This window comes from Euwallacea fornicatus, chromosome 13 (genome assembly GCF_040115645.1).
Source record: "Euwallacea fornicatus isolate EFF26 chromosome 13, ASM4011564v1, whole genome shotgun sequence".
Classification (NCBI taxonomy): domain Eukaryota; kingdom Metazoa; phylum Arthropoda; class Insecta; order Coleoptera; family Curculionidae; genus Euwallacea; species Euwallacea fornicatus.
In genome coordinates, this window is record NC_089553.1 from 3,065,855 (window position 1) to 3,093,309 (window position 27,455).

General features: G+C 37.6%; 2 protein-coding genes and 1 long non-coding RNA gene across 6 annotated transcripts in view; 2 read left to right on the plus strand and 1 right to left on the minus strand.

The window, feature by feature from the left end:
- Positions 1–27,455, plus strand: part of rsh (radish) — an 83,069-nt gene that overhangs the window by 19,942 nt on the left and 35,672 nt on the right. Inside the window, exons 2-10 of one of the 4 annotated variants that reach the window (XM_066289291.1) lie at positions 10,455–10,613; positions 11,811–11,875; positions 15,211–15,316; positions 17,391–17,444; positions 19,165–19,454; positions 19,545–19,679; positions 20,890–21,155; positions 21,210–21,393; positions 21,454–21,678. In XM_066289291.1, coding sequence (XP_066145388.1) covers positions 10,566–10,613; positions 11,811–11,875; positions 15,211–15,316; positions 17,391–17,444; positions 19,165–19,454; positions 19,545–19,679; positions 20,890–21,155; positions 21,210–21,393; positions 21,454–21,678 — 1,373 coding nt within the window. In that variant the 5' untranslated portion in view covers positions 10,455–10,565. Of the gene's footprint in view, positions 1–10,454; positions 10,614–11,810; positions 11,876–15,210; positions 15,317–17,390; positions 17,445–19,164; positions 19,455–19,544; positions 19,680–20,889; positions 21,156–21,209; positions 21,394–21,453; positions 21,679–27,455 lie in introns of those variants that run through there. The other 3 variants (XM_066289292.1, XM_066289293.1, XM_066289294.1) reach the window with 3 other exon arrangements.
- The window catches only part of LOC136343041 (uncharacterized), a 79,132-nt gene that overhangs the window by 19,113 nt on the left and 32,564 nt on the right, over positions 1–27,455 (minus strand). The window lies entirely within an intron of this gene.
- The window catches only part of LOC136343013 (putative E3 ubiquitin-protein ligase UBR7), a 94,584-nt gene that overhangs the window by 14,182 nt on the left and 52,947 nt on the right, over positions 1–27,455 (plus strand). The gene's annotated exons all lie outside the window — the stretch shown is intronic.

Genomic DNA, 27,455 nt, shown 5'->3' on the forward strand with positions numbered 1-27,455 from the left:
AGACCTAAGAGATAGAGAGCGACATAGAGGGGGAGGGAGGGATCTGGACAATCTAGGCTGAGGAGGGTAATGGGGTCCTGGAATTAAAAAACGTACATTAAAATAAATTTGCAAAACTGCAAGCTTTCCTGGATCGCGTCTACAGTCGCTCTCGGGCGTATTCCGACTACATCAGGCGAGTGGGGTGAAACGTTCTCGGGCTTTACAACTCCGATGACAATAGTGGGCCCGCTCAATTTACGAGCTTTCAGTGTACTGAGGACGCATTTACTGACACTAGAAAACACATTTAAACGACTTTGTAACGAAACTAATTTTTGGAAAATTGTAATATCTCGAACGATCCTTCTGCGTCAATAAATTTCTAGGGAAACCGTACGCCCGTTTACTTCATATAAACTCAAAAAATTGCAAGTTGATTTGTCACCGAACAGAGACGTAGTGAGGACAGATTTATCGCCTCTATAAAACAGATTTAAAAGGCCGCGAAAAAAGAAGGTATTTTAGAGAATTGTGACCTCTCGGGCATTCCATCTAGGTCAGTGAATTTTTGAGAAAACGACTTATTCGCTGCATATGAACTTACAAATTTCGTTCTAGATTAACCCATAAACAGAAGCGTAGTGAGGGTTCATTTACTGGCACTCCACTGGAAACTTAAACGACATTCCAAAATGGGATGTTTTAAAGATGTAAATTTTAAAATGATCCGTCTACGTCAATGGTGCCTTTAAGGGGTTCCTTTTCTCTATTGAAAAAATATCCGTTTTAATTCGCTGCAAAAGTCTCTTTGGCTGAATTGACTCTAGAGAAATTTACAAAATTTCGTTTCGTAGCAAAAGTGACAAAATATAATTACAAGCGATAACTTTCAGCTCAGTTTCAACGCTTAATCCCATCTTGTCGGTGTGAAAAGTCCCTTTGGGGGTTCCCGTCCGTAATAATAATTATTATGAAACTCGACGATGTATCTGAAATATGACTAAAGTTGGCAGTATACGAATTTTAATAATTATTTTAATGGACTCTGATGAAACAACTTATTATCGATACTGAAGAACCCAAACTGCCCTTACATTTTTACCCACGGCTCTGTAAGAATCTATTAAATTTTCATATTTGTTTGTAGGCACATAATGATATCTATTAATCCCCGCAGGGCAACAAAAATTAGTGGGCGCCTGTCATTTTCATCGTCTTTTTAGAAAAATTATGCCTTTCACTTCGCTTATCCATCAGGAATGATACCCTCCATTATATACTCGTCCAATAATACCTCTATGTTCGTTCACTGACGTATCTATTTTAGTGCGTCTATTTGTAAACACGTGATGAGACCTAGTGCAACAGATGTCATCGAACGTGAATGATAAGATCGAGCGAGCATCTGCAGAAGGGATGATAGCATTCATTACATGCGCGTCCAATAACACGTGTTCTTTCATTGTCGTATTGATTCGTATAAAAAATGAAAGCAAAAATACAACGATACAATATTTTTCTCATTTATACGTGAAAATGTTATTCTAAATTTGCTACTTATCTAAACGTTTAAGTAAATGGTCGACCCATATATTTCGGCTGCTACTGAGATCATTAGGATAAAAGGCAAAGAGGAACTATCGCACACCATAAATTCCAGTTCCAGCGGCTGGAAAATAAATAATTCCCCTCAGTTATTAATGAGGGCGTCTCATTCTTCAATAGAAATTTACGAGGATAATATTTTAAGTTTTTAGGATATTTATCCAACAACTGGCGAAGCCCAGAATCGGCCCTGAATTGAGATGCAGATTTTGCTGATCAACTCTCGTAATCACAAAAAAGGGCCAAAAATCCATATAGAAACATTTTAACGTTTCCATGGAAACTAAATTGAAGTTGCTACATTGTCTTCAATATGCGTAATACACTGGGGCAAGCTAAAAAGGACCCTCATCCATAAAATACACAATATTTCATGTTTGCCATGTCAAAGGTCCTATAAAATAAAAACAATCGCCTCAAGCAGCTTAAAAGTAGGTATCTCGAGAACACGAAAAGCGTTTTAAAATATATATCGCTTTTTCCCCATGTCCTGCTCCTACTTTCGCCGAATTTGTGCCCTTTTCGTCAAGGTAACGCAACACAGACTTTTTGAAATTTCCTTTTCTACCGGCAACCTAATCCAATTTGAATTATTTGGTTCGGGAGATACGCGAAAGTCAAAGCTATGCCTAAATAACTACACTCAGAGACGAAATAACTGGAAATTTTATTATCTTATCTGCATATTTTTAACGATCATTTTACAGAAATAAGCCCTAATGGCTTAGGAAACGATACCTTTGTGGTGTGTTGCGGACTTGATTCTAACCTTTAAGCGTCAGATAATACATCGATAAAAACCTTTATGTCCTGTTAAATTGTAAAGAGTTTTTTATTCAACGCTGTTTTACGGCCATGAATTATTTCGTCATAGCCTTAACGCCATATAGCGGGTAACACATTGTATGGTACACTCGGGGCAGTAAAAGTTCTGCGTAATTTCAACGATTTTCACATACTTTTTTCCCTACTCCGCTCTTTCTTATACTTTTTTCCTAAACTATTTTTCTTATCTTTGTCTTATGATTTTTTCTACAGTTTTTTGTTAAACCCTTTCTTTCATTTTTTCTCACGCTATTCCGCTCTATGTAAAACCTGAAGCGTCTAAAGCGCGATTTACAGGCTAAAACGAGCGATAACAAAAAAATCAAATTAGAGGTATAATTTTGGAAACTTGTTAAATCCTAACTAGTGCTATGCCAACAAAAAATCGTCCTATAAATGTAGTATAGTTGCACCAGCAGAGGCGCTACGTAAATGGTTTTATGTCTGATTTTATGCTAATTTGCTAACAATCTATCTTTTAAGTAAAAATTCACGCCTTTACGAAATATCTCATTGCATTAATCGCTTAGAAAAAAATTCTGCGCGAAAATTAAACGTGCAACAGTAATTGTCATCGTCATGTCATGAAATTGTCATGTAATGTCACGGTTACGTCATGCCATTGTCATATCTTGTCACTGTCATCTCATGCCATGGTCATGTCACACCATTGTCATATCATGTCATTGTCATGCCATTGTCATGTCACAGTAAACACATGTTACTTGCCTTATTCCACTAGGATTATAACCTCACTGGCTCTGCCATGCCGGTGTCAAAATTAATCAGTTTTTGAAAATTTATTTTATTTCTTGTATTTTATATATTGTTGTGCATATATTGTGTAATAAACTCTGAAATAAATTAAATTCTCATTGTCTACCTCGAAAATAAACGAAAAGATAAATTTCAATAACTTTCTTCACGGACCCCAACATCATTGTGAGCATGCGGCAAACCTAAAACAAGCAAACCGTATTTGCAAACATCAGTTTTCTGATTTAATAATAAAATTTGTCTTGTGGTAATTATTTTCCTTTTAAGATAATTAATTTACACTGTGTCTGAGCTTGCCCTCCTTACTAGTCCAGAAATAACTTTTCGCATATTAATTGGGCTTCACTTTCTGTCGATTACAAAAGACGCCCTCGAGCATGGTAGAAGTACGAAAATATTAATTTCATTAAGGAGTCTTAGGATATACGTGACGCTGGATATCATGGAAATTTATCTAGTTTTGTCTCGAATGGCAAATAATTCATCTGGACCGCCGGTAATATCATACGTAGGGCTAATTTATACGGCACAATTTTCCAGTAAAGTACGTGTCTGTCGGCTACCAGCGTTATCGCTGGTGGGCAAACAAAAGGAGGACAATTTCAAATGTGTCGGAGTAATGTGGTGTAAATTTACTGTTTTTAACCGGACCTGTTCCCATCCAGATTCCTCCGTCATGAGAAACTTTTATTTAGATAAAAAAAAAAAAATGGCGGGAAAAATTCGTTCTTTCGAGATCTCTTCACTCCAGAGCTCTTGCGCACCCTTCCAGCGACTACATAAAGCACGTTTACCTAAATAAGACGATCAAACATAGTGGAACAAGCCCGAATGATGTTTTGCCTTCCTGAGCAAATAGAAGAAAATGAATTTTCCAGTTGCTCTCGAATAATTTTAAGCTGAAATGGTGCATCAGGATGGCTGCTACTTGTTGAGCACAGAGCTAATAGAGCGTGGCCCTTTGATTGGGTTAGCGGCTCATTATGATGTCATTTCGTGTAAGCTGACTTCCAGCAAAAGAAACGCGACAACACTAATCTAGAGTATCACTTGGGGCAAATCTCCCCTAATGCCGGAACAGTTTAGATCAAAAAACATAAATTTATGGCAGAGTCGAGGTGCGCCAATGCTGACTAAATTTATATCGGCCCGGGCTTGTTGGTGCTAATCCCGGACCCACCAACAAAAAAATTTGCCGTGAGAAGGGTAAATTTTGAATTATCCCGTCAAATAAAATGGAAAAAACTAAAAATGTTTTTCCAAAATTTTTGTTGGAATGTTTTCGGAATTTTGTGTATTTTTGCTGTGGGTAGCCGTGGAATGTTATGTGGATCGAAAACAATTGCGTATTCATGTGGGAGTTTCAAGGTGTATGGTGTGTCAAGCATATAAGGGTTAACCTAAATATTATGGTTAATGACGAAAGTTCAAAACTAAGCATGAAAAGTACATATAACGACTGGAATCCAAGCGAGTGGCAGATAACCAATCATATAACAAATTAAGCTTTATGACGATGTCATGCCTATCATTTTTGTCTCGTTCTATTTGGAAACGAGAGCTCTTGACATTTTGGCGACCGAACTCTTTTTCGAAAAATGAGGGGAAAAACGAAAATTGCAAATCAGTCGGAAATTCCTCTTCTCAATTCCAGAGAATTTTTCTTCAGACTGTTAGTTAGCTGCTCGCCGACTAAGAGCTGAGGAAAATCGAGTTTTCTTTGCCAGGGAACATTTCCAACGTTAAGCCAAGAAAATCTTATTATTTGTTCACAGTAATATTCAAAGCTTTTGTGTGGGCAAATTACAAATCACATCCACCTAGGAGCATACTAACTTCAAATGAAAATACGTTTTCTTTGTTGCAAAATTACGAACTTATTTTTCTCGCATTTGCAAATTACAAATACGCCCAACGTTTTATTAATGTAATTTTCATATGTCTGTGAAAGAACCTATCTCTGTATACACATACACTAATGGTTTCCAGCCCACAGCCAACAAACCGAATTTTCTATTTTCCATTTTCCCGCAACATGAGCCTATTAAAATTTCCCTTTGCCATTACGGTACACGTCGTTAGTAGTCGAATAGCTATGTTGTGCAAAGTGCCCTTATAGCGTCTGGTAATATTTCGTGTTATGTTTTATATACGTAGCCGTTATCACCACACGAGGTCTACAGGGTGTTTCATTTGAAGTGGTATGAGCGATTGTCTTCTCAACCAAATTTAAAATTTAAAAAAGCTTAGAACAAACATCGCTTGTTGTGAAGAGGGACGTCCAACGCACGTAAGCAAAATTTTCGCTCAAGGTCATTTGGGGAAAAATTTCAAGGTCATCCGGGAAAAAATTTTAAGGCCACCTGGGAAAAATTTTAAGGTCGCTTGGAAAAAAATTCAAGGTCATTTGGGGAAAAATTCAAGGTCATTAGGGAAAAATTTCAAGGTCATTTGAAAAAAATTCAAGGCCATTTTTTTTTAAGAAACTTCTATTTTTTTGATAAATTTGCAACGAGCTTAAAAAATTTTTCGCAGGAAAAGTGTTTTTTTCTAAAACCTCTCTTTTTCCAGACATAAACAAATATTGAATACAGATATTTTGAAAATAAACCCAAAATTGCAATAAAAATTGTTTTAAAACATTTATCATTCGAACAAATGCTCAAACTATTAAACTTCCGCGTCGAGACATTTTTCGATTCTCATGATAAAGGATCGCGAAGCATTTCTAAGCATTTCGTCAGTGACTGGTTCGCAAGCTGCTCTGATACGGTTTTTCGCATCATCCGGAGTTGTTGGGACCTGAACGTACACTTTTTCTTTAACATAATCCCTAAGGGAAATGTCTAATGGGCTCAAGCCAGTTGAACTGGGTGGCCGGTTCATTCGACCTTTACGTCCCATCCATTTTTCAGGAAACATTTCATTTAAAACATCCAGTGATACATGAGCAGAACGGGTTGAACATCCGTCATGCTGATGCAACAAAGCGGCTCTTCGGTCAATAATAAGGTCTTCTAACGAAACCGGTAAATCATTTAAGAGAAAACTACGACATTTCTCTCCATTTAAATTGCCTTCAATAAAACTGGTCCTGTTATTTTTGTTGGAGAAATTCCAACGTAAAGATTTCGCTCTCACGCAATGTCCTAACATCTGGGCAATAAATAAAAATAGAAAGAGACCAGAACTCAGACCTCGGCCTACCGTTAGGTGCCAAACCATGGGTAACACGTTAAGTACCATTAATCTGGTTTACTTCCCTCCTGATTTATGCAGTGCGAATCGCAAAACAGATAAGGGACCGCAGTAAATTAGAATGAAATGTCTCGTATCAACCCGCGCAAGTGGCCCAAGAACCAGGGGATGTTGGCGATAAGGCAATGGTGTGAAAGCGTCAAGGTGGTGACTTTCGCACGAATTCGTGGGAAAAACCAGACACTGGGACCTGCATTTTTCGGGAAAAAGCACCACCCCTCTTGGAGCAGAACCAGAACTGTTTCTTATCTCGTCGCGTTAGCAGCAACTTCTCAACTCTCCCGATTTCACAGTTAGAATAAAAAAACTTTATCAACTTCTAGCGCTTCTCCTCGCAATCAGAATCTGTACAGGGGCTTTATAGTTAATAGTTTAATCGCCAATCAAACCCTGTATTTCAGCTAATCTGTGATTAAATTTAACGTCATACGTATAACAGAGTTTCTGTACCCTCTCGAACTTTTGGACCCCCATTATTTCATGACGGTAGCCCGTCTGGTCCTTGGACTCAAGTAGAAAACCCCACCAGAAAATTTGGATTTCTCAGTGGGCGGGTGCCTAGTGAGACAGTCACCACTGTTAGGTAGAAATTCGGGATGCCCCTGGCCTAAACGATTTTGTTCCCGACGATGTCGCACCAATCATTAAGTGACCAAGGCCTTCGACGTCCTACTTGTCTTAGCTAGTGAGGACTTTCGAGGGACCATTAGTGCACGCTGTGGCGATTTACCTCACCATAGTTCGTGAAAGTAGTCGTGGGTCGAAAGTCGTGGGATAAAAGGGACATTAAATAAAAAGTTTTCATTCAAATCTAAGTTTTCCCTACCTCGTACACATCTACGTATAACATTGTAGCCGCTTTTCAATATCGTTTCTATGCAATTCTTGGTGAAGGGACACTTGACATAGATGCAACTTAGTCGATTTTAAAATGCGATGCATAAAGAGTCGATAAAATGCCCGAATCTCCCGACAAATGAAGACAACTTAAATGGGGATCAACAGCTACAGCCGCTAAAATAGCCATTTTGTCGTCTTTATTGGTGGCAGTTCTTGTGCGATTTTTTTATTCCCCGCCGCATTGCCACTTTTAATAAATTTCTTGATTATTCGATAAAAAAAAGTTCGATGGCTAGGTGCTCCTTCATCAGGGAATCTTTGCACGTAAATTCGATGGATTCGCCGTAAGCTGATGCCAGTTGAATTTTGTTTCCTCTAGAAAAGTTCTCAATTTTTCACTTTTAAATTTACAACTTTAGTTAAAGAACAAATAATTAGCTTCGCCTTAAAGATTCCTTTGAAATTTCGAAGTAAATTTGATACCCCTAGGAAAAAAAAGACGAGAACGCTCTAGTGAAAACATGCTTTTCTTATTCAACTTATAAATACTTTTAAAAAATTTACTATGATTTTGGATTGACGTTTAAAATTTTTCCATTTTTACCTTCCATCAACTCCATTAAAGTCATATTATGGATGGTCATATAACGGAAGTGAATATTCCACTTCCATTTTTGTTGATATCTGGAGAACGAGACGATTTAGAAAAAACTTCTTCATTCAGCAAAAAATACCTAATTTTTTAAGCCCCATACAAATTTAGCAAAAAACATGGGTGTTTTGTTAAAAAAAAAAGTTTGCCTTGAGTAAAAATTTGCTTATGTGCGTTGGATATCCCCTTTGCTAACAAACAATGTTTGCATGAAACTTTTTTAAAATCTAAATCTGGTTTCAGAGGTAATCGCTTTGTCGCTGCGAACGAAACACCCTGTAACGACACACCTTAGGTATATAAATTCTTTATTTGCGACGGCATGAGTGGGCTTGTGCAAAAATCAGCAACAAATGAAATAAATCAATAATGGCTATTCATGATACGAAAAACGAAATATTCACAATTTCATGAATAATAACTGAAACGAGTAATAAATTACATTGTGGCTAATATTGGACCGCGCATATAGGCACAATATTCGGCTTTAATAATCTGAATTTTAATCTAAAATAACAGTGTTTGTGAACTGAACTTTCCTAATTAATTTTCAGTTTGAATGTTCCAGCTCTGTTCCCTTGAGAAGAGAAGTTAGACACGTGTTTAATTTTTAATTTTGCAAACTGGCAAAGTAATGCCACAGACGAGCAATAATATGTAAATATCGATTGTCTGTGTACGAAAGTACTTCGCAGCTCCAAAATATCCCATAATAATGCATATTATATGACACATATGTCGTGTAGGTGTAGCATTTTTGCGACAGCAGGATCTCTTACTTTTCAATGAACGTGCTAAATTCAATGTTTCAAAGTAAGGAGAACATCGTGTTACAATACATATTTAAAATATTACGAAAAGTTGACGTTTAATTAAAACTTTGCATGATATCTGTAGGAACCTCATCCTCAAAAACCAGCATAGTAAATTTAATAATCCGGTACTCGTAAATATACAGAAACTTTACTTCTAGGCCGCAAAGTTATGTAAACTTTCTTGTAACTGTCAAACAATGATATGCCTCACTTTCGTACAGCTTTGAAAGTTGCTGAAAAAATCCAAAATATGGGTCATTCAAACTTTACAAAAATCTCGGGTCGCCATGGAGAGCAGATGTTTCCTCCTATATAAGTGATAAATGGCATTTTAAAAATTGGAGGCGGCAATCGATCGAGCTATTTCCAATTGACAGGCAAAGTCAATAAAACGTGAATTTAGTGTCGGCTTTATAAATTTAAAACAAAGTCGATTAAATCTATTAAGAGCAGGAGTCTCATAACTAATGCATGACATAGCCGAACTATAGATTCCAGATTTTCATATGTTATATGTATAGACATTCAGATATGTAAAACGTTAATATTGAGTCGGATTTACCTATATCCAAAAATTGGCAATAATTGATATACACATTGGAAACGTTGAAAGCCATTTTTATATCTTTAAATCTATAACTCTCGGAAAAACAGATTTTTTAAAATATTTTTCCAGATGGTTTTTGGATAGGGACTCCGTATGTTCCCGAAATTTGGATGTAAATTAAAAAAGGCGCCGTCGGCGTCACGTCCTGGTTCCTAGTCTAGCAAGAAAATCGCAGGAAGTCACGCCGTCACCACGAGATCCACATCCTACATGGCGCATCAGAAGTTTAATTTTGAAAATTAATCTACGTTTAGTATGAAGCGAGGCACTTCACTGAGGGTGTAATATGGAAAATATACACATGACGTCTATAGGAAGGTATATAGAAGAACGGATGTATAGCGGCCTTCCAGCGGCGGCACTGCTAATTTATTAAATTGGACCGTTGAAGACACATATTCGGCAACTATTCTCAAGAACTGAGTTCGAGGGATTACTCATTTCCGACCACAAAAAGAGATCATAGGGACACTAATAGATGGCCGCTCTCCGTCCCCAAAAAAATGGGATCAATTTTAGTGGAACACCGACAGATCTGGGCTACGTCCGGTGCTTTTATTCGCCATTCATACTGATAAGTGGTAGGAAGCAATGAATTGTCATGGCAATATATTAAGCAAAGCGAATGATAAGAATGATATAATATGGTAAATATTCCCTCTCTACAAAGTTTACGTATTATGGCCACAAACGTAGGCGTAGACAAACAACTGTCGCCGCAATACCGTATTTTAAATGTGCTTATTTAAACAGTGTCTTGCCCTAAACCTACCCGAAAGCCCCTCAAAGTTTAATCTAGACAAAAAAGCTGAAACTAATCAGTACCCAACAGCTAAAATAGAAAGTTATCTTTAAGTAATTTATGCTGAACTTTTAGAAACCCGACAAAAGCTGGATTTAAGTTTGCAAAGTTCCGAAAATCGCAAACTTTGCATTCAACAAAAATAACAATAATTATTCATCGTAGTTAAATACATTTTCCCTTCCATATTATCTTATTAAGTAGTTAGTTGTGTCCTGAATGACTTCTTCTCACTGCAATTCTCCCGATCCCCGTAGAGACCCGTGACACTAAGTGTTTGGTGTTCAGCAGGAATCAACAGCTGAGTCGAGACCCGATCCCCCACCGGTACCGAACTCTCCGTCGTCAATCCAAGATTCGATCTTCCAGCATTAGATAGCACCAGGCATCTGCGTCGTCAGAATGAGCGATGGCGGCGCAGTTGACGTCTCCGCGCCTGCGCCATTACAGGTCCGGACGAGCGTCTTCGAAATTTCTTTGGCTGTCACATCAGGCTTGTACAAACTGCATGCAGGTTTAGTAACTTGATAATTTCTTACTTGTATAATGACATTTTCCAGGACAATCTTATTTGTGCTTGAGATGCCTGTTTCACTATAGAAACTCATTCCGTCAAAATTTTCATTAGTGAGGCATTTTCGAAGAGGAACTGTGTGTTATATATCAAAGGATTATGCAGCCTTTTCCTCTCTATTACATAGGGTCACTGATAAGTCTGGCAACAGCTTAGAATCTCGAAATCAGAGTTCAGATTCAAAAATGTTTTTAAGCGCGGGCAATGTTGTCAATTTAACAATTTTTGAACTTACTTAACTCAAATGACACAACGCGGCGTTTGTACTTTTGTAGGTGCTATTGAAGGTTCCATAAAAATGTAAAACTTTAGATATCTCAAAAAACATGCGGAGACATCCGGATATTATCGGCGACAATATTGTCGGCTGATTGAATTTTTCGTTGTGCCCCACGGCCGATTTCTGACAGGTACCAAAATTGCGCGACTTCTACCAAAGGAATAATCGAAAGCACTTCGGATGTGGACAAGAGGTATCTATGTATGTTTTTAAATCAGGATCGGCCGATCGTCTGAAGAAAAATGTATAATCAAGTGTTTCCGCCGGTTGAGATACCTGCTCCATTGCCAGGCTTATCAGCCATGTTACATTAAGCACAATAATAATTATTGATCATCATCAATTCTGGCAAATACACAGTATGCACAATACGAAAAGGTAAATAAACTTCTGCATGCAGTTTGCACATAAAATAGCTACTTAAAAGCTGAAAGAGCACCTTATGACCGTCATGCTCACTGCTTCGCTGGTCATTTCTAGAACTGATTGGGACCTGGCGGCATCATTCCACATCATCGCATTTTACTATAGTCGATTCGTATTTGAAGCGCTTGCGCTGTAAACAAAAATGACGCGACGGCGCGCCTTCATTTGGCGCGCTGCTGCGATTGGTCACTTGTCATTGTTTACACCGCGGGCAGTTTAAATTTGAATACACTACAACCGCATTTAACACGGCTTTTTAGAGTTGCCATATACGATCAACAGTCGTATAGCTATCTTTTCATAGAAACATGTTATAGCATTAGTCTTTTTCCTTCGCTAAGGCTCCTTAGAAAGGTCTTTTTTGCAGATTTTATTTCAGTATGTCCTCTCCAGTCTTCAAGAACATGACGTTAAACGCATAACAGTTGCTTTGTGAGTATTAGAATAGGAGAAGTAAAATGCGTATAAGGGACGGTAAGAATTCGATTTAATTTCAGGCAAACAGCACCCGCAGAAATAGGAAAATTTATTAAATAATTTACTCTGAACAATATTTATTTACGCGCTTGAATGCAGTATCTCCTAGAAACACGATAGTTAAATGAAAATTGGGCAAGTTGCCGAAAACACCCTGTAAATTTTAATTGTCGAAAAAAAAACGAAACTCCGCCGAACACATCCCGAAGTGTCGCCCAAAACAATTCAATTACATGCAAACGACAGTTTTGTATTCTCCCACCTGCCGAAGGGGATTTTCCGAGAATTTGCTTAAAATCAAGTTCCGAGTCAATGTGGCGCACCTGGAACTTGGACGAAACGCCCGAGTGAAGAGAACCCCAGTGGCGGCCCCCATCAGCGGTTTCGATGGGAAAAAACACTCTGTCGCCACTTCAAAGTATGCTAAAGTCTCACTAAACATATCACTGTGAGATTCCGACAAAAACTTTGTGCAAAATTTATGAACATTTTGCCGGGTCGCAATGCTGAGAACCACGCTGCACTTGTGCAAATTAATGTGCACTTTCATCTGAAAAATTGGAATTAAAAAGCAAACCCGGTTCGGAGGGTTAGCCGCAGCTTCTCTCAGAGTCTCGTCGAAGTCAACTGAATTCGCGCATGAATCCAGAAAAATATAGGAATGCACGTGATCATGACAGATAAACGAAGTATCGCTCTAAAATTTAGAGCCGTAACTGATAGGAATAATGAATTATCCCTCCTTTCTGGATCTAGAAGGTCCTTCAAAAGTACGGTGGAAACAGACTTGTATCAAGTTTAATTTGGTATTTAATGTGATTCGTGTTCTAAAATTGCGCACGCGGTGTAAATGCACCAATTCAGCACCTGATGCATGTAAAACGAGGACTTATGTAATGTAAACAAATTAATTATTGGAAACCTTTCCTAGCTATTAAATTTTGAAAAAACGTTTCAAAGTAAACTTTTTGTAAAAACGCATACATCCTCAGAAAAATCATTGAAACGCCGAGTCCTAAAGGGAAGAATTTCAATGGCATATAGTCAATTCTATAGCTGTAAACGCCACAGTGTACCCACCGTCGTGGTTCCTACCAGCCTTGACCATATATAAAAATGCACAACTTCAAATTTATAACAAATCAGTGGAGAACACATATAATAAGCTTATATAAGCTCGCATATAGGGCCGCTCCTAGCAGAAAATAGAAGAGAACCATAAACATAAAATGCATCGCTGTACTTCCTGATTATAATTTTTGATCATGTTTTTCATTAGAAAAATTGGTGAATTGATCTTACTAACCTCCACCTGATGGTCGTAGAAAGGTTCCCGCTCACGCGCAACAACATATCAGAACTGTCTCGGAAAAAAGCTCTGTAAAACAGAAAAATTCCTTTCCAGTTTTATGCATCCAGCTTGGTAACACTCTATTTTCCAAGAATTAAGGTGAAAGTTTCAAAAGTCTTAAAAGCTCCTAAATCCTAAATTTTCAGTTTTGTAAATCAGCTTAGTGCGCCACTGAGTTTTGAGAAATTAAGTCAAAAATTTCTGAAGATTTAAGAGGTGCAAACATACATATCATATATCGCACTATAAACAGTGGCATACCTAGTGTTGCGTAAGCTTAATACTTTTTTCAAGTTACGGCTCTCAAAAAAAAAATCCTTTTTTACGCATTAGAAATCAGCATGGTACGTACTAATTTTCGAGGAATGAAATCCAATATTTCTAAAGACTTAAAAGTGACTTAAAGCAAACACATTACATTATAAGCAGTGGCGTAAAGCGTGAGAGTATTCAGAATTTATTTTATGCAATACGAAAGTGGTTCAGACAGATGAACCCTGTATAAGCTATTCTATTTAAAGGAAATAAGACACCCGCTATGAATATTCTGTCGTTCGAATGCAGCAAGGATTACGCCTTTCGATTGAGATTTCCTTCCACTTAGATTCAATTTCCATTAACGAAGCTAAATTGATTGGCTCAGAATAAAGAAGTTATAACTCTCCTCCGGCTGCATTCTGGTCAGTTAGCTGGGAAAAGGGATTAATCCAGAAATTGTGTTCCAGCACCAGATCGAGAGAGATTCAATTACGGCATGTTTTTGCAATCGTGCTTTCATTACTTAATACCGTTTTAGCCTGATTTCCTCAGTAGGTATGAACAACGGAATATCTATTGAACTTTGGCTATTATAACACGATTAAGACGCTCTGGACAGTCAAGAAATTTACTTAAAACTTTTCGGCCTCGGCGAACTTCACCTTTGGCCAAGGAAAGCTTCGACTTTGCCTCATGGGTTATTTTCAGCAAAGTGAGTTAGAAAACCTCGGGAAATTCCCTATAATTATTTTACCATCGAACATATACTTTCCACAGAAAATTCACTTAGCTTCCTAATCATGATCTAATAGTCAGAGTTTTCGCACTTGGGTAATGCCTTAGAGTCGGACTTTTCCTAACACGACGTTCTGTATATTAAGATGGTCTTGCAACCTTCATGTTTAGATCAAATGCCTTGGGTGCGTGTTTTTGTATTACTTTCTTGCAGATTTGAAGTTCCTAAAGGAGTTTTCTTTCTAAAGTACGTTTTATGTTATGACTTGAAAACCTTGAAATATTTTCCCACTTGACTATTGCGTCAGAAACGCACTTTTTCAAATACCACACCCTGTGTATTACTGCGTCTTTGAAACCTATAGGTTTAATACAAGCGCCTTTCCTGTCTACACACACAAACCGCATTTAAATTTATTTGTGATCATCTCACGAAAGTCCAATTTAATACAATTTATCTAAAATGGGGGTAATTAACTCTCCCCAATTCGCTTCCGGCAGATCACAAAATGGGGTGCAATTTAAGTCAAAGACATTTCGGAAAGTAATTACCGATGGCGTTGTTTTTGTCCTTTCAACTTTTGTTGACTGAATCAAAAATAAAAGGGGACTTCAATTTTGAAAACTTTACCTGCACTAATCTTGTTATTTGAGGCAGATGTAACTATAGTATTCGAGGAGCACATAATGAAGGCCTTTATCCCCGATGGAGGAGGCTCGGCGTATCAAATTCCAGAAACGTTGACAAAATGGTGAATGGTCTGGTCTGATTTCAGAACCCATGTTAGTTGATTTAAGTTAAGGCCGTTCGTAGGTATAACTAGTTCTTATGCACCATAATCACCAATATTTCCGATTTTCCACTATGACCGGACATGAACACATCAGCACGTTTGCCGACGAAACCTCAATAAATGGATTCAAATGCGAATTTCTTTGTTTGCAGGACAATGACAGCCCTTTGTTTCGTTTGTAATTTGCCGATACTCTCACACCAAGTCGGCCTGGTTTGGCAGGGTGGTAATGGATGGGATGACCTAGTTCGGGAGCAGGTACGTGCAAAATTACTATCCAGAATTCATATATCTGCTTGTTATTAGGAAAACATAGTTTTATTTTAATGCTTGCTCGCTATGGTTTCCAGGCTTACATAAGCTGCTGCTACAATAAGAATGTGAACTTAAGGGCTCTACAGGGAGCGAACTGCTGTTACAGGAGTAAAATACACGGATATAAGGCTGGCAAGGGTTAATGTTTCACAAAGACTTCTGAAAATTTCAGTACGATTGAATATTTTAAAAGGGATCTGCAGCTTTAACGAGCGATAGAGAACGTTCTCTCCTTGAAACAACATTCGTTTAGGCCGAATCTTCGATTCCGAAGAGCTAACATTATTATTATTTTTTCCAGTCTCTGATGAGGCCCAAATCCTGAAAATTTGATTATTTGAATGCGATTGAGGCCCCTAAGGGGCAGTTACAGTGTCTCGAAACGTGGAAATATCCAAGTTTACATTTTCTCTCGTTGAAGCCATATTTTTATGTCGAAACCTGAACTCCTGTAAAACGAAAAATTTCGCTCTATTATTTTAGTTCCAATTAATTAACAATGATTTAACGCACCAATCCTTAAAATTTAATCAAATTAAATAATTAATTAAAACCACAGAGGCTGCTCAAAGATAGCTTCAGCGCCTTGAATCGTGCGAATATGCGAGTTTACATTTTATCTCATTCGAGCCAAAATATTCCTACGCAGACGCCGTGACCTTGATGAGCAAAATTTGTAAATTTTTCTCGGTTTTCAGAGTTTAGTTTTTTACATCCAATTACGAGGATTTAAAACGTTAAAAATTCACCCGTTGACAAAAAAACAACTAATTCGGATATATATATATATATATATATATATACATATACATATATATTTGTTTTTCTCGAGACTCGGAGAAATTTTTAAAATGCAGGAAAATCCAAAAAAGGCATATTAAAGAGCCACCAGAAAAGAGAGGTCTGTAATTGTATTCTCGACATAACTCATAGAAATCGGATAACAAAGTAAAATATGGAAAATAATTTAAATTTTTTAAAATTCAACATAAATACGAATCAACAGACGCATCGCTGGAGATCTGTAGGGTATTAAAAGCCTTAGATTCCTTTTTTATTTTGTTAATCAGCGAAATAAGCACGCGAAAGGAATAGCTGTATTTATTGTTTGTTTTTCTCGCTAAATTACACAATTAACGAGGATTTCAGAACCATGGTAAAATATTTAGTTGATAACATTCTAAGCGCTATAATGCACTTTCAGAAACTCGCAAATTTTTCACGTAATGTATTTGATTTTTTTCCAAAACCTCGCGCGGATCAAGAACATTTTAAACGAGAGGTATAAACGCATCACTGGAAAACTAAAGTTTTTTGTTTACTGAACGACAGCCCTTCCGAAACATGCAAAATTCTGGATACATCCCACCTGGGCCAAGGGCTAACAAAAGAATTTTCCGCCACTAAAATTGAAATGGAACATTAATGGTACATGTGCTTGGATAAAGCTTTTTCGAATTAGACACAGCCGGGTTCACATTCAATTCATGGTGACTGACGTAACTCAGGTGTATAATGGGATTTCCACTGTAATACTATTACGTTGTGCCCATTGAAATAATTTTCGGGATGACTTTTTCACGATTTTCTTGTAATATTCTGCTTACGATAAAACCGTTTTCCAATTACGGTCATTTATTCACGTTTCAAATCGAAAAACAATGGCATGGCTGAGGTGTGGCTTTCCGATTGTTGCGCTATCATTGGCGCGACGGGCATTTGTCGTATTTTTATTGGTCACCTGTCACGCGCTTTTGTTTAGATCTTGGGCGTCTCGAATCTAAATACGCTCTAAGCAAATAATTTTGTATTTACTGGCCGTCTTTCACTCGATTACCTCCTTAAAAGACGGTGATTGATGAGTCCTGTATTAACCACAACCCCACAGAATATGAATTTGACGTGTTTCATTACAGTTTTCGACGTTAATGCGCATCAATTTTTCTTGTGAATTAACCATATTGCTGATCCGTTTTAGCACAATTTTCTATTAATGCTTTACCTTTGTCTTTTTCAGGCTATATGTGAAGGTTATCTGTTAAGTGAATCCACTTATGCAATCCAAGGGCCGGTAAGGATTTGAAGCTTACCAACTGCAACATCTAACAGTTAAACACGAGGCAGAGCTGTTTCTTCATTTTTTGCTTTGACATAGCTTTAGAATAGAAACGAGCATTGCAGATTTTTTTTTTGCTTGACTTGGAATGCAATAGTGGAGCTACTTACTTACACGATCGATATGATAATATTATACCACTTTAGGCTTTGCTTTATTTTAAATAGTTTAAGGGGCGTCTGCACCGATCGAATGTAACTATAGGGAAGTTGCTTGCGGTGGCAGTTTGGAGATTATTTGCCGACAAGTGTAGTGTTACAGGCAGATTAAGGGCGAAATTATTAATTTTCAGTTAACTTCAACTGCAAAACTGATGTGTGATTGGGTGCTTATAACAGATACGTAATAGTTTAAGCTCAATGAAATTCTCTATCTTCCATGAATGTTTTTTCCACAAGGGAGGTGTTAAAATTGATTAAACCATGAAATATATAAAAGTAAACTATTAATTTTAAAATTTCGTAAAGTTTTTACAGTCAGTTAAAGCTGATCTTTTAAGTCTGCCGGGAACCCCTGACTAAACTTCCAGATTAAGCTCATATTTCGAGAACTCGTAAAAGATACGTGAGTGCTTGTTATGTCCAAATTTCTAGAATTTTCCATCTGGGAGCTATAAATTTTCAAACTCAGCAAATCTATTTATGGCCACTCATAGTTGTTCTTCGAGTAAGTCGGGAACACCTGAATAAACTCACGGATTAAGCTTATATTTGCAGAACTCATAGCAGATACACGAGTGCTTGTCGTCGGCAAATATGAACTTCTTAGAGTTTTTCATTTAAAAACCATAAATCTTCAAATTCGGTGGGTTCAATGATAGTCGCACAAAACACGTCCTCGAGTCTTGCTGAAACTTCCAAATAGATTCGCGGATTGGGCCCGTATTTCGAGAATCCATAGCAGACACAGGAGAGCTTTTTATAGCCAAATATGAGCTTTGTACAATATTTTATTCCGAAGCTACGATTTTTCGAATTCAGAATATTTATCGGTAGTTACACAAACCTAATCCCAGAGTCTCACTGGATCTCCCGAATAAATTCACGGATTAAGCTTATATATTGAAGACTCGTAACAGATACATGAGTGCTTGCTACGGCTTGATATTAGCTTTGTAAAATCTTCGGTTCGGAAGGTATGAATTTTTAAATTCAGCAGATTTGTTGATAGTTGCACAGCACTGATCTTCGAGTATGACTAGAATACACCATTAAACTCGTGGATTGGGAGAATTGATGATACAGGCAGATGCCTGTCTGAAGGGCATATGTGTGCGAGATGCTAAAATTGAGCCTCGGTATTGATCAGACTCTTACTTTCAATGAGAATATTGCTCGATATTAAAAGTAACAACACATTAATAATTTGGCCCTTACCAAAAAAATGAAATGTAAATAGCGGAATGATTTTTCTATAGAAGCGTTTCAAGCAAGAAAGAGCTTGCACGCATGACTGCGACACAAAGATGGACTGGATTGGACTCTGAGAGGGACTGAATATTTTTTTTACTGATCAAAAAAATTCAATTCTTATACGAATTTTTAAAATTGACCTATTTTACATATTTCCAATCCAATCCATCAGTTGGCCCTCGCCGTGACATATACAGAAAACCACTATTGCGAAATACAACTTCTTAATTCACGGGTTCTGGATTAAAACAACTCTTTTGTAGCTCGAAGAGTCGACAATACGGCAACGCCTCGGAGGTCGCCGAGATTCGGCTACTCAAATATGCTCCATTTCCCCGCCGGTGGAGAGTCAAGAGACCTCCCCTCCAACGGGGGGTAGAAGAAGGCGATCTTCCTTGGCACAGTTGTCAGATATTTTATGGGGTGGATCAAAGAAACAACAAAAACAATTGCACCGGAGGGAGACCCTCGCTGACTTGGCCAGAAGCCTTCCATGGGGCAGACAGACGACTGCAGACACGGAGAAGGGCCCCACTCCCAGTATATGCACCAAGTGAGTGATTATTTGATGGACAATGGTAATATGCCTGTTGGGTGTTTATCATTTTTTTTTTCGTTGCTGCGACTTGTTTTTCTGATGCAGGCTAGGGATATTTGTACAAGTCCCACGAGTAACACGTTCAACCAACACTTTTTCATCACCCATACGTAGTAGGACACATTATGGCTTCAATTCTTTTATTTACAGACCAACACGAAACATGACCATAAAACTCAGGTTAGAACAGTCCCCTTGAACCATTTAAATGACATCAGCTTTCACTTTTTACGAAATAAATGAAAATCCTTGTGCACGCCCTAACAGAAAACTTCATTTAAATTTTATATACAATGTATATTCAAAATGGCGCTCAAACTCTTCCGTAAATCTTGTGGACCCTGTCCTAGATCTCCTAAAATTGATTAAAGTAAAATAAATAGTTTTCTAGGGCTCGGACAGAAGGGTTTCCAACAACGTACTGAAGAGCTAGGGAGCCACCTCAAATACACTATATACAGAACGTTTTGGAGTTAACTGTGCATACGCTGCCAGGTTTTAGAGTACTTCGCCATGATTCAAGTTCGCCCATATGTCGTAGGTAAAGTAATTCCCGAGATGTAGAGCGTTTTCCTTTCTTTTACACAATGACTTTACAATCATAACTTTCAACCTATTCGCTGTAACTAACTCGAAGTTTGCGGGCAGGCACGTCTTAACATACACTATAAAATACAGCATTAGCAAAGTTTGTAAATGGCAGGTCCGGACTAGGAAAAGGCATTTATAAAAGTTTTTATGATTTAGAACGCCCAGTGTATTATTTTCTTTAAAACTATACGGAACCTTCATTAAAGCGTTAAAAGTCGTCGTTACCACATTAGTTCCAAATGTTGATTCTCAGACGTGTAATATTTCTCTCAATAACAAAACATTTTTTGAGCGAATTGAAATATTTAATAATTTCTCAAAATCAACGCCATTTTTGCATTGGAACAGCGAAAAATTGAGTTAAATAATAGCAATTACAACACAGCAAAAGAAGAGCTACAAGAACTGTTCAAAATGACTGCGATTTGCTTGTGAGCATTTTCTTGCTCTTAGCTAAAGTTTCCTTATTGCCTTTCGCATGTTGGGATTGTTTCTAATGGTCGCACAGCAGTCGTTTATTCTGTTAAGGAGCCTCTATCTTGTGTTTATCTCTCGTTCATAAACCGCAGATTCTAAAGGCCCCAGGAAGTAATAATTCAATGGATTAAAATCCGGTAATCTAACAGGTCATGTATGCAAACCACGACATTTTACCTGCAATATATGGGCGAATTTTAATCATGTTAAAGTGCTCTAACCCTCGGGAGCGTATGCACAGTCAACTCTGAAACATCCTGTATACACATAGTATGAAATGGATTTAAACAAGTTTTTTCTTTCTATCCTCTATTTGACGAAGAAAGCGGAGAGAATCCAGTGCGGACTCGGGTATAAAGAGCATCGGCTCCAAATCACGTCGCGACTCCCATCACAGCGCCATTTCCGAATTGAAGGCGGAAGTGCAAAGAATGTGGCTACGGAAGGAATCCATGACCGCGACTACCATTGTCAGTCCAAGCTCTGTGTCCGCTCGACGGGACAGTGGCGAGTCCTCTAGGAGCGGCAGGAGAGATTCATATTCGCAACATGCCTCCAGGAGGGGCTCTGGAGAGAGCGGCAAAAGCAGTAAGGTTCAATTATTTACCGAAGAAAATCACGTCTTAGTGACAATTTGTTTAGGTAGAAGAGGATCGACCACGACCATCCCACCGCCTCCGCCGCCCAAAATTGTCGGTGCCACGAGGAAGCGCAGGGATTCTCGTGGGAAAATTGAAACTCCGACGTACTACAGGCAGGAGCAGAGACCCTCGACCTCCTCCACAGCTTCAGATTCTGGAACTTCGGCGGGGATGTTGCAGATCAAGTGAGCTCGTTCAAATCAGTTCTATCCAGACTTTCGAAAGGTGCTCTTACGTGGGTCTAGCAGCGGTTCCCTGGTTCCTACAGCTACCTGCACTTCTTCCACTGATTCGGCCACGCAGTTTCAAGGCAACCTTCCATGTCCAACTATAATTACTTCCAGCGTCACTCCTCCAGCTACATCGCCCACAGTGCCAACTACCACCGTGACCACGCCCACACATCCTCTACTGTCCACACGCAGGGACTCCACCACACAGTGCGGAAGAATAGGACGGCGAGATTCTAGGTAAGTAACGATTATTTGATGGAACCCGAATTTTCCGCACGTCAGTGGATAAATCGAAAAACCTCCGAACAAATATAATACATATACAGTGGGGACCAAAAGTAGAGAGACAAAGAGAATTTTTCAATTAAATCAAGCGTGTGTTAATTGATCTGTTTTCTCTGCATGTGTGTTAGTTATCGCAAAACGCGTTATGAGAAATAATAAACAAATGTTCATATAGTTACTTTATTGCTCAAAGAAAATAAATATTTGGAATTCACCTGGTCAAAAGTAGACAGACGTGGTAAAAATAGTTGAATTTACTTCAAATTCTCGAGATATCAGAGAAATATTGGTAAAATTCGTGTTTGGTTTATAGCCTACAACGTGCCTCACCCTGTAAACGCAGCCATTGATTTCAAAGAGCGAATTGTTAAAGCCTTTAATGACGATGAACGGCAAGGGCAAATTGTCCGCAGGTTGGACGTTAAAAAGGGCACCATTTGGGCGATAATGAAAAGATACCGAAGAACTGGATCAATGGACTCGAAACTAAAACTGGACAATCAAGGAAGCTAAGCAAAAGAGATGTGCGGAAGGTGAAAATTATTGGTTTGAAAAATCCATTCATGTCTTCTGAGAAAGTTCAATCTGAGCTAGAATTTGTCGGAGTTTCTGCGTCTTCAAAGACTGTAAGATGAAGATTAGTCGAAGAGAAATTATTTGCACATGGGCCAACAAAAAAAAAACACTTTTCAGTAAGAATAGCAGGAAGGCCCCGATGGAATTTCCTAGACAAGATATTCATTGGCTCAAACAGGATTGGGAACGAGTTTGCTGCAGCGATGAATCCAAGTTCAATTTGTTGAATTCCGATGGCATTCAATACGTTAGACGTCCCACTGATCAGCGATTAAACCCTAAAAACATCAAACCCACGGTTAAGCATGGAGGAGAATCGATAATCATATGGGAATGTTCCAGTGATTTTTATATTGGCTCACTACATAGAATAAATGGAATAATGGGCAGATTTGTGTACAGGAATATATTTCAGAACATTATGTTACCTTATGTTTACCCTTAATATTTCATTTTGAGCACGACAACGACCCCAAAATTACTCAAAATTAGTTAAACGATTTCTTAACGAAGAAAAAGTGCTGATTTTGAAGTGGCCTTCCCAATCGCCCGATCTGAATCTCATAGAAAATTTGTGGCAACTTGTTGATCAATGATTGAAAGGTGAAAATTATTTAAATTGCAATGAACTGTTTACTGAAATGCGAAAAAAGTGGCAACATATTGATCCAGCAGCATTAAACAAATTGATCGAATCAATGTCGCGTCGATGTCAGGCAATCATTGACAACGATGGGTATTTTATCCAATATTAGTGCCTTGGGAAAGATCCCAATTGAGTTTTGAAATAATTTCAAAGAAATTGTTGTTTTTATTTTAATTTTTAAATTGTCTCCCTACTTTTGATCAGGTGTATTCCAAAGATTAATTTTTTTACTGACAATAAATTAACTTCATCAACATTTGTTTATTGTTTCTTATAACGTTTTTTGCGACAAATGAGATGGATAGCAAAAAAAATAAATTAACATATGATTTAAATGAAAAATTCTGTTTGTCAATTCACTTTTGGCCACCATTACGTATGTATATACGAGGTGTTCCAAAATGAGTGGGTCAACGCCTAATCACATATTCCTTGGTCAAAAATATATCGAGTAATGGTGAGATGCGGGGTTTCTCTCAACGGTCTTTATAACGCCCTACCATAGGTAGCTGAGATCACAATGAAACGATTTACCCACATTTGCTTTAAGCCAAAAGTTGATAAAGATCGACGTACAGGGTGGCAAAGTCGAAACGTAAAATTCAATTTTTAACCATAATTGTTAATCGGCCGGAGAAAAGCTCACGAAATTTTCTTCAAAAAGATTTTTCAGGAAGAGTAATTCATATCTGAAACCAGATTTATGTAAATCGTGGAGGGCGCTACATAAGCAGTAGGTACTCGTTAGCGCCCTTCAAACTTTTTTGTTTCTAACGGTAAACCACTTTTGCGAGAAAAAATGTATTTTTTGGGAATTTTTGCTTAAAAAAAGTATAATTTGAACAAGTCGTTAATTTCGACTATTTTCGAGAGAAACGATTCTAAAGTAAATGGAAAAAATACATATCTTTGCCATTCTCAGGTACCAACTATTTTTAGTTGTCAAAAAAGTATTTTTATTGTTGTTACGAGCAAATTGATTTTCTCAAAAGTGACAGGATATTTTTGTAAAAGTTTTCATTTTGTGCTTTTAAGATCAGTAGTAAAATTAAATCGTGATTTTTATTTAAATGGAATTTGTTTATGGAATTTGCATTGCTGGGTTCACTGTCATTATCAACAATAGATCAAGCTGACGACGGTATTCTCGTCAATTAGACAAAACGACATGGCATTCATTACAGGTTTTTTTCCAGAAATCGAAATAAAAATTTACGATTTTTTCCCTCTAATTGAAGTCATAAATCAAAATTCAATAAGAGATAAAAAAAACAGTAGCGTAACATGCAAAAAATTCCATTAAAAAAAAAAACTAACTGTCGCCATGAGCGAATAAAAAAGATCTGGCGTATTTAACATGCGACCTTCCAGTAATTGACAACTACCCCTGATGGTTTTACAATAATAACCCCGCTGAATGTGCCCATAGCAGCAGAAAGACTATACAGCAAATTTTGCTGCATTCTGTATAGCTGTTTTCAACTTATCGAAATAATTTTTTTTTTTTTATTAAGTTTTGAGACGCTGTACCTCTAAAAGGGAACAATTTCGTATACAGTGTGTTAATGAATACGTGTTTCATATTTATAGAGGGAATGAAAATTGACCGACTTTTATTAATAAACTCATATGCGGAAACGCACCGTTTTCGAGCCGCGGCTAGATTTATTAGTGATGCTCATATTAATCAAACACTGCAAATGACACTTGGTCTGGTATGTACGTATAGGGTGGTCCGTTTAAAACAATCCACGTGGAAAATGCCTTGAATGGAATATTTTTCTTCGGAAGACCCCGAAATACGTCAATTTTACTTTCAAGGGGGATATTTTTAGATCACTAATTCGTCAGTGTAGTCATCCCCCTAAACGGGGTAGCAACCTCTTGAAGAATCTTAAATGGCACGGGGGATCAAGTGGCACATCAAATCAAAGATATTTCAATTTTCTTTGCGAGTATGATAAAATATTTTTGCTCTGCCTTTAGATGTCGTAAAAAAGTCCGTTTTAAAACATCTGTGAAATAAATCTGAAAAAATAAATTTTTGTATAATGTTTTATTTAATTAAATGTTCAAATTGCGACCCGTTTACTTCCATACAATAATAAAGTCTTTGTTCAACCTCTTTCGGGACATTTTATAGTATTTCACCACCATGCTATCACTACTAGGTGGCAAAGATCCTCTAAAGAGGTCGATTTCGTTTTGTCAACAACAGTTTTTAAATGGCCCCACAAGAAAAAGTCCAATGGTGTCAAATCAGGCGATCTTGGAGGCCATTCAATGAAACCTTTTCTATCAATCCAGTGTTCTGGAAAATGTTGATCAAAGAAGTAACGTACAGAAACTGCATAGTGTGGCGAAGTGCCATTCTCTTGAAAAAATATGTTATTCTCTGGAATCGTTTTCAAGAATATCCGCAATATGAGGGTGCATGAAGTCTTGGAGTAGATTGAAGTAAGATTCATGGGCGAAAAAAAGATACAAGTGTACGATTTCCCAAAATTACATATAATTTTTCTGAATACTGTGAGTGTTGTTCTATCACAATTCACATCACTCCAATATCTGCAATTATGTCTGTTGGTTGAAACCATTCAGAAAGAATATGCATTCGTCAGAGAAGCATGCAGGATATGAAAAATTGAGATTCATCAAAATGCTTTCACTCATCACCTCACAAATTTCACTTATGGCGATCTGGCTGATCTTCATTGAGCTCATGAATAAGATACAACTTATTGGGTTGAAAATTTAACTTTTTCAAGATCCTCTAAGTGCAATCACGTGGAATATCTGATGTTGCTTCTAATTCTCGGATGCTTGAAATAAACTTTCCTTGATTTGCATGATCCAGTTCAATATGTTCCAAAATTGCAATTTGTGCAGCCTCGTTGGTGACGGTGTGTCGCCTTTTACGTTTTTTGTTAGCGACGGATCCAGTCTCCATGAATTTAGATATTAAATTCGTCACGTAGGGATGGTTCAGATTCTTACCGGGATGCCTTCCATTAAAAATTCTTGCAATTTCTCGGGCTATTTCGTTGCTTTTAAAATAGATGGTGACAATTTCAATCGTTTCTGCAGTGGTGTAAACCGCAATGCTTTGAATCGTGAAATGAATCGACAAATTTCGCTTTGCAATTCTGATCAGTGTAAAATCGAAACAACTTCGTCTTAAAAATTCGATGATAAACGTCATTTCTCGTGATATTGGAGGCTTTAAGTTGAGGTCAATTTATGTTTCCGATGTTATAGAACGGTTTTTTAATGATATTTAAAGGCAGAGCAAAAAGATATTTCAGGTGAAGTGTTTTAAATGGGCCACCCGGTATATCTATAACATAATACGCCTCATTATTTCATAAGAAACGGCTATCGAGCAGTTGGTCTTTCTGCCTGCGTTACCATTAATTGTGTAAAAAAAACAAGAGCAAAAAGAGATGACTATATTATTCATCCGAATAATGCTCCAACGGGGTCGTGGGAACCGAACAAGTATTTATTGTTGAAAGTTTAGTTAATCCCAGAAATTTCATCTGGTCATTATCATCGATGAATATTTGTCGGGTAATACTGGTCAGAGCATAAAACGATGCATACATCAGCTAGTTTGAATCCGTTTCCTCTAAATTTCTGCTCTATTCCAATAATCTAACCTCCATAATGTAATATCGAGCTGTAATTATCAACTCTCGTTGGTATTAAGCTTCTGAAAAGACCTATTCACCTGGTAAATCAATAATCATAATACAAATTGGTGAAGATGTATAGAATTCGGGAGGGCTTTGCCTATTTGCCGCCAACTCGTTGATGAATTTTGCGAGATCCAAGAGGTGTAATACGTTTAAAGGCGTTGGAGGAACAACATTCTGCTATCAAATGCGTGCGGTAAAGTGCGCTTTTGATTTGATTGCACACTCTCCTGCATGCGAATGCAAAAAAAGTTCGTTTCATTCCCTTAGCCGCAGAACACTGCAAACCTTTTGATCTGCTGATTTATCTAATACGTATTATGCTGCCCTTTCGAATTTTAAAGCGTCATATAACCAGATTCTCTCATTCGCGCATAATGCACTTATTCTCGATTCCATATACCTATCGAATTGATACTCATGTCACGGATGAATTCCTACACGCGAATATACGTTGTGGAACAACCAAATGGAATAAATTCAACATATGCGCACTTCGACATAGGTGAAGAAAATACCGAAACACGTCAATTTTAAATTCTGATCTCTTACATCTTGCGATGTAAAAATTTCATTCCTAAATTCAAACCCCTGAAGACAATCGTTTCTGGATAAGAAATTTATATGTACATATGTATAAAACCCTGTGACGATTAGTGTTCAAACAGCGACAATTGGAAACCATATAGGAGGTACTTTTTTCATTAAGGGAAATTTGAATGGAGACAATTAATCAGCACTACTCCAACATGAGGTCGTGCCAACGTTGGCAAACTTAGGCACTGATCAAGCGAACCCGCAAATTCCGGCCA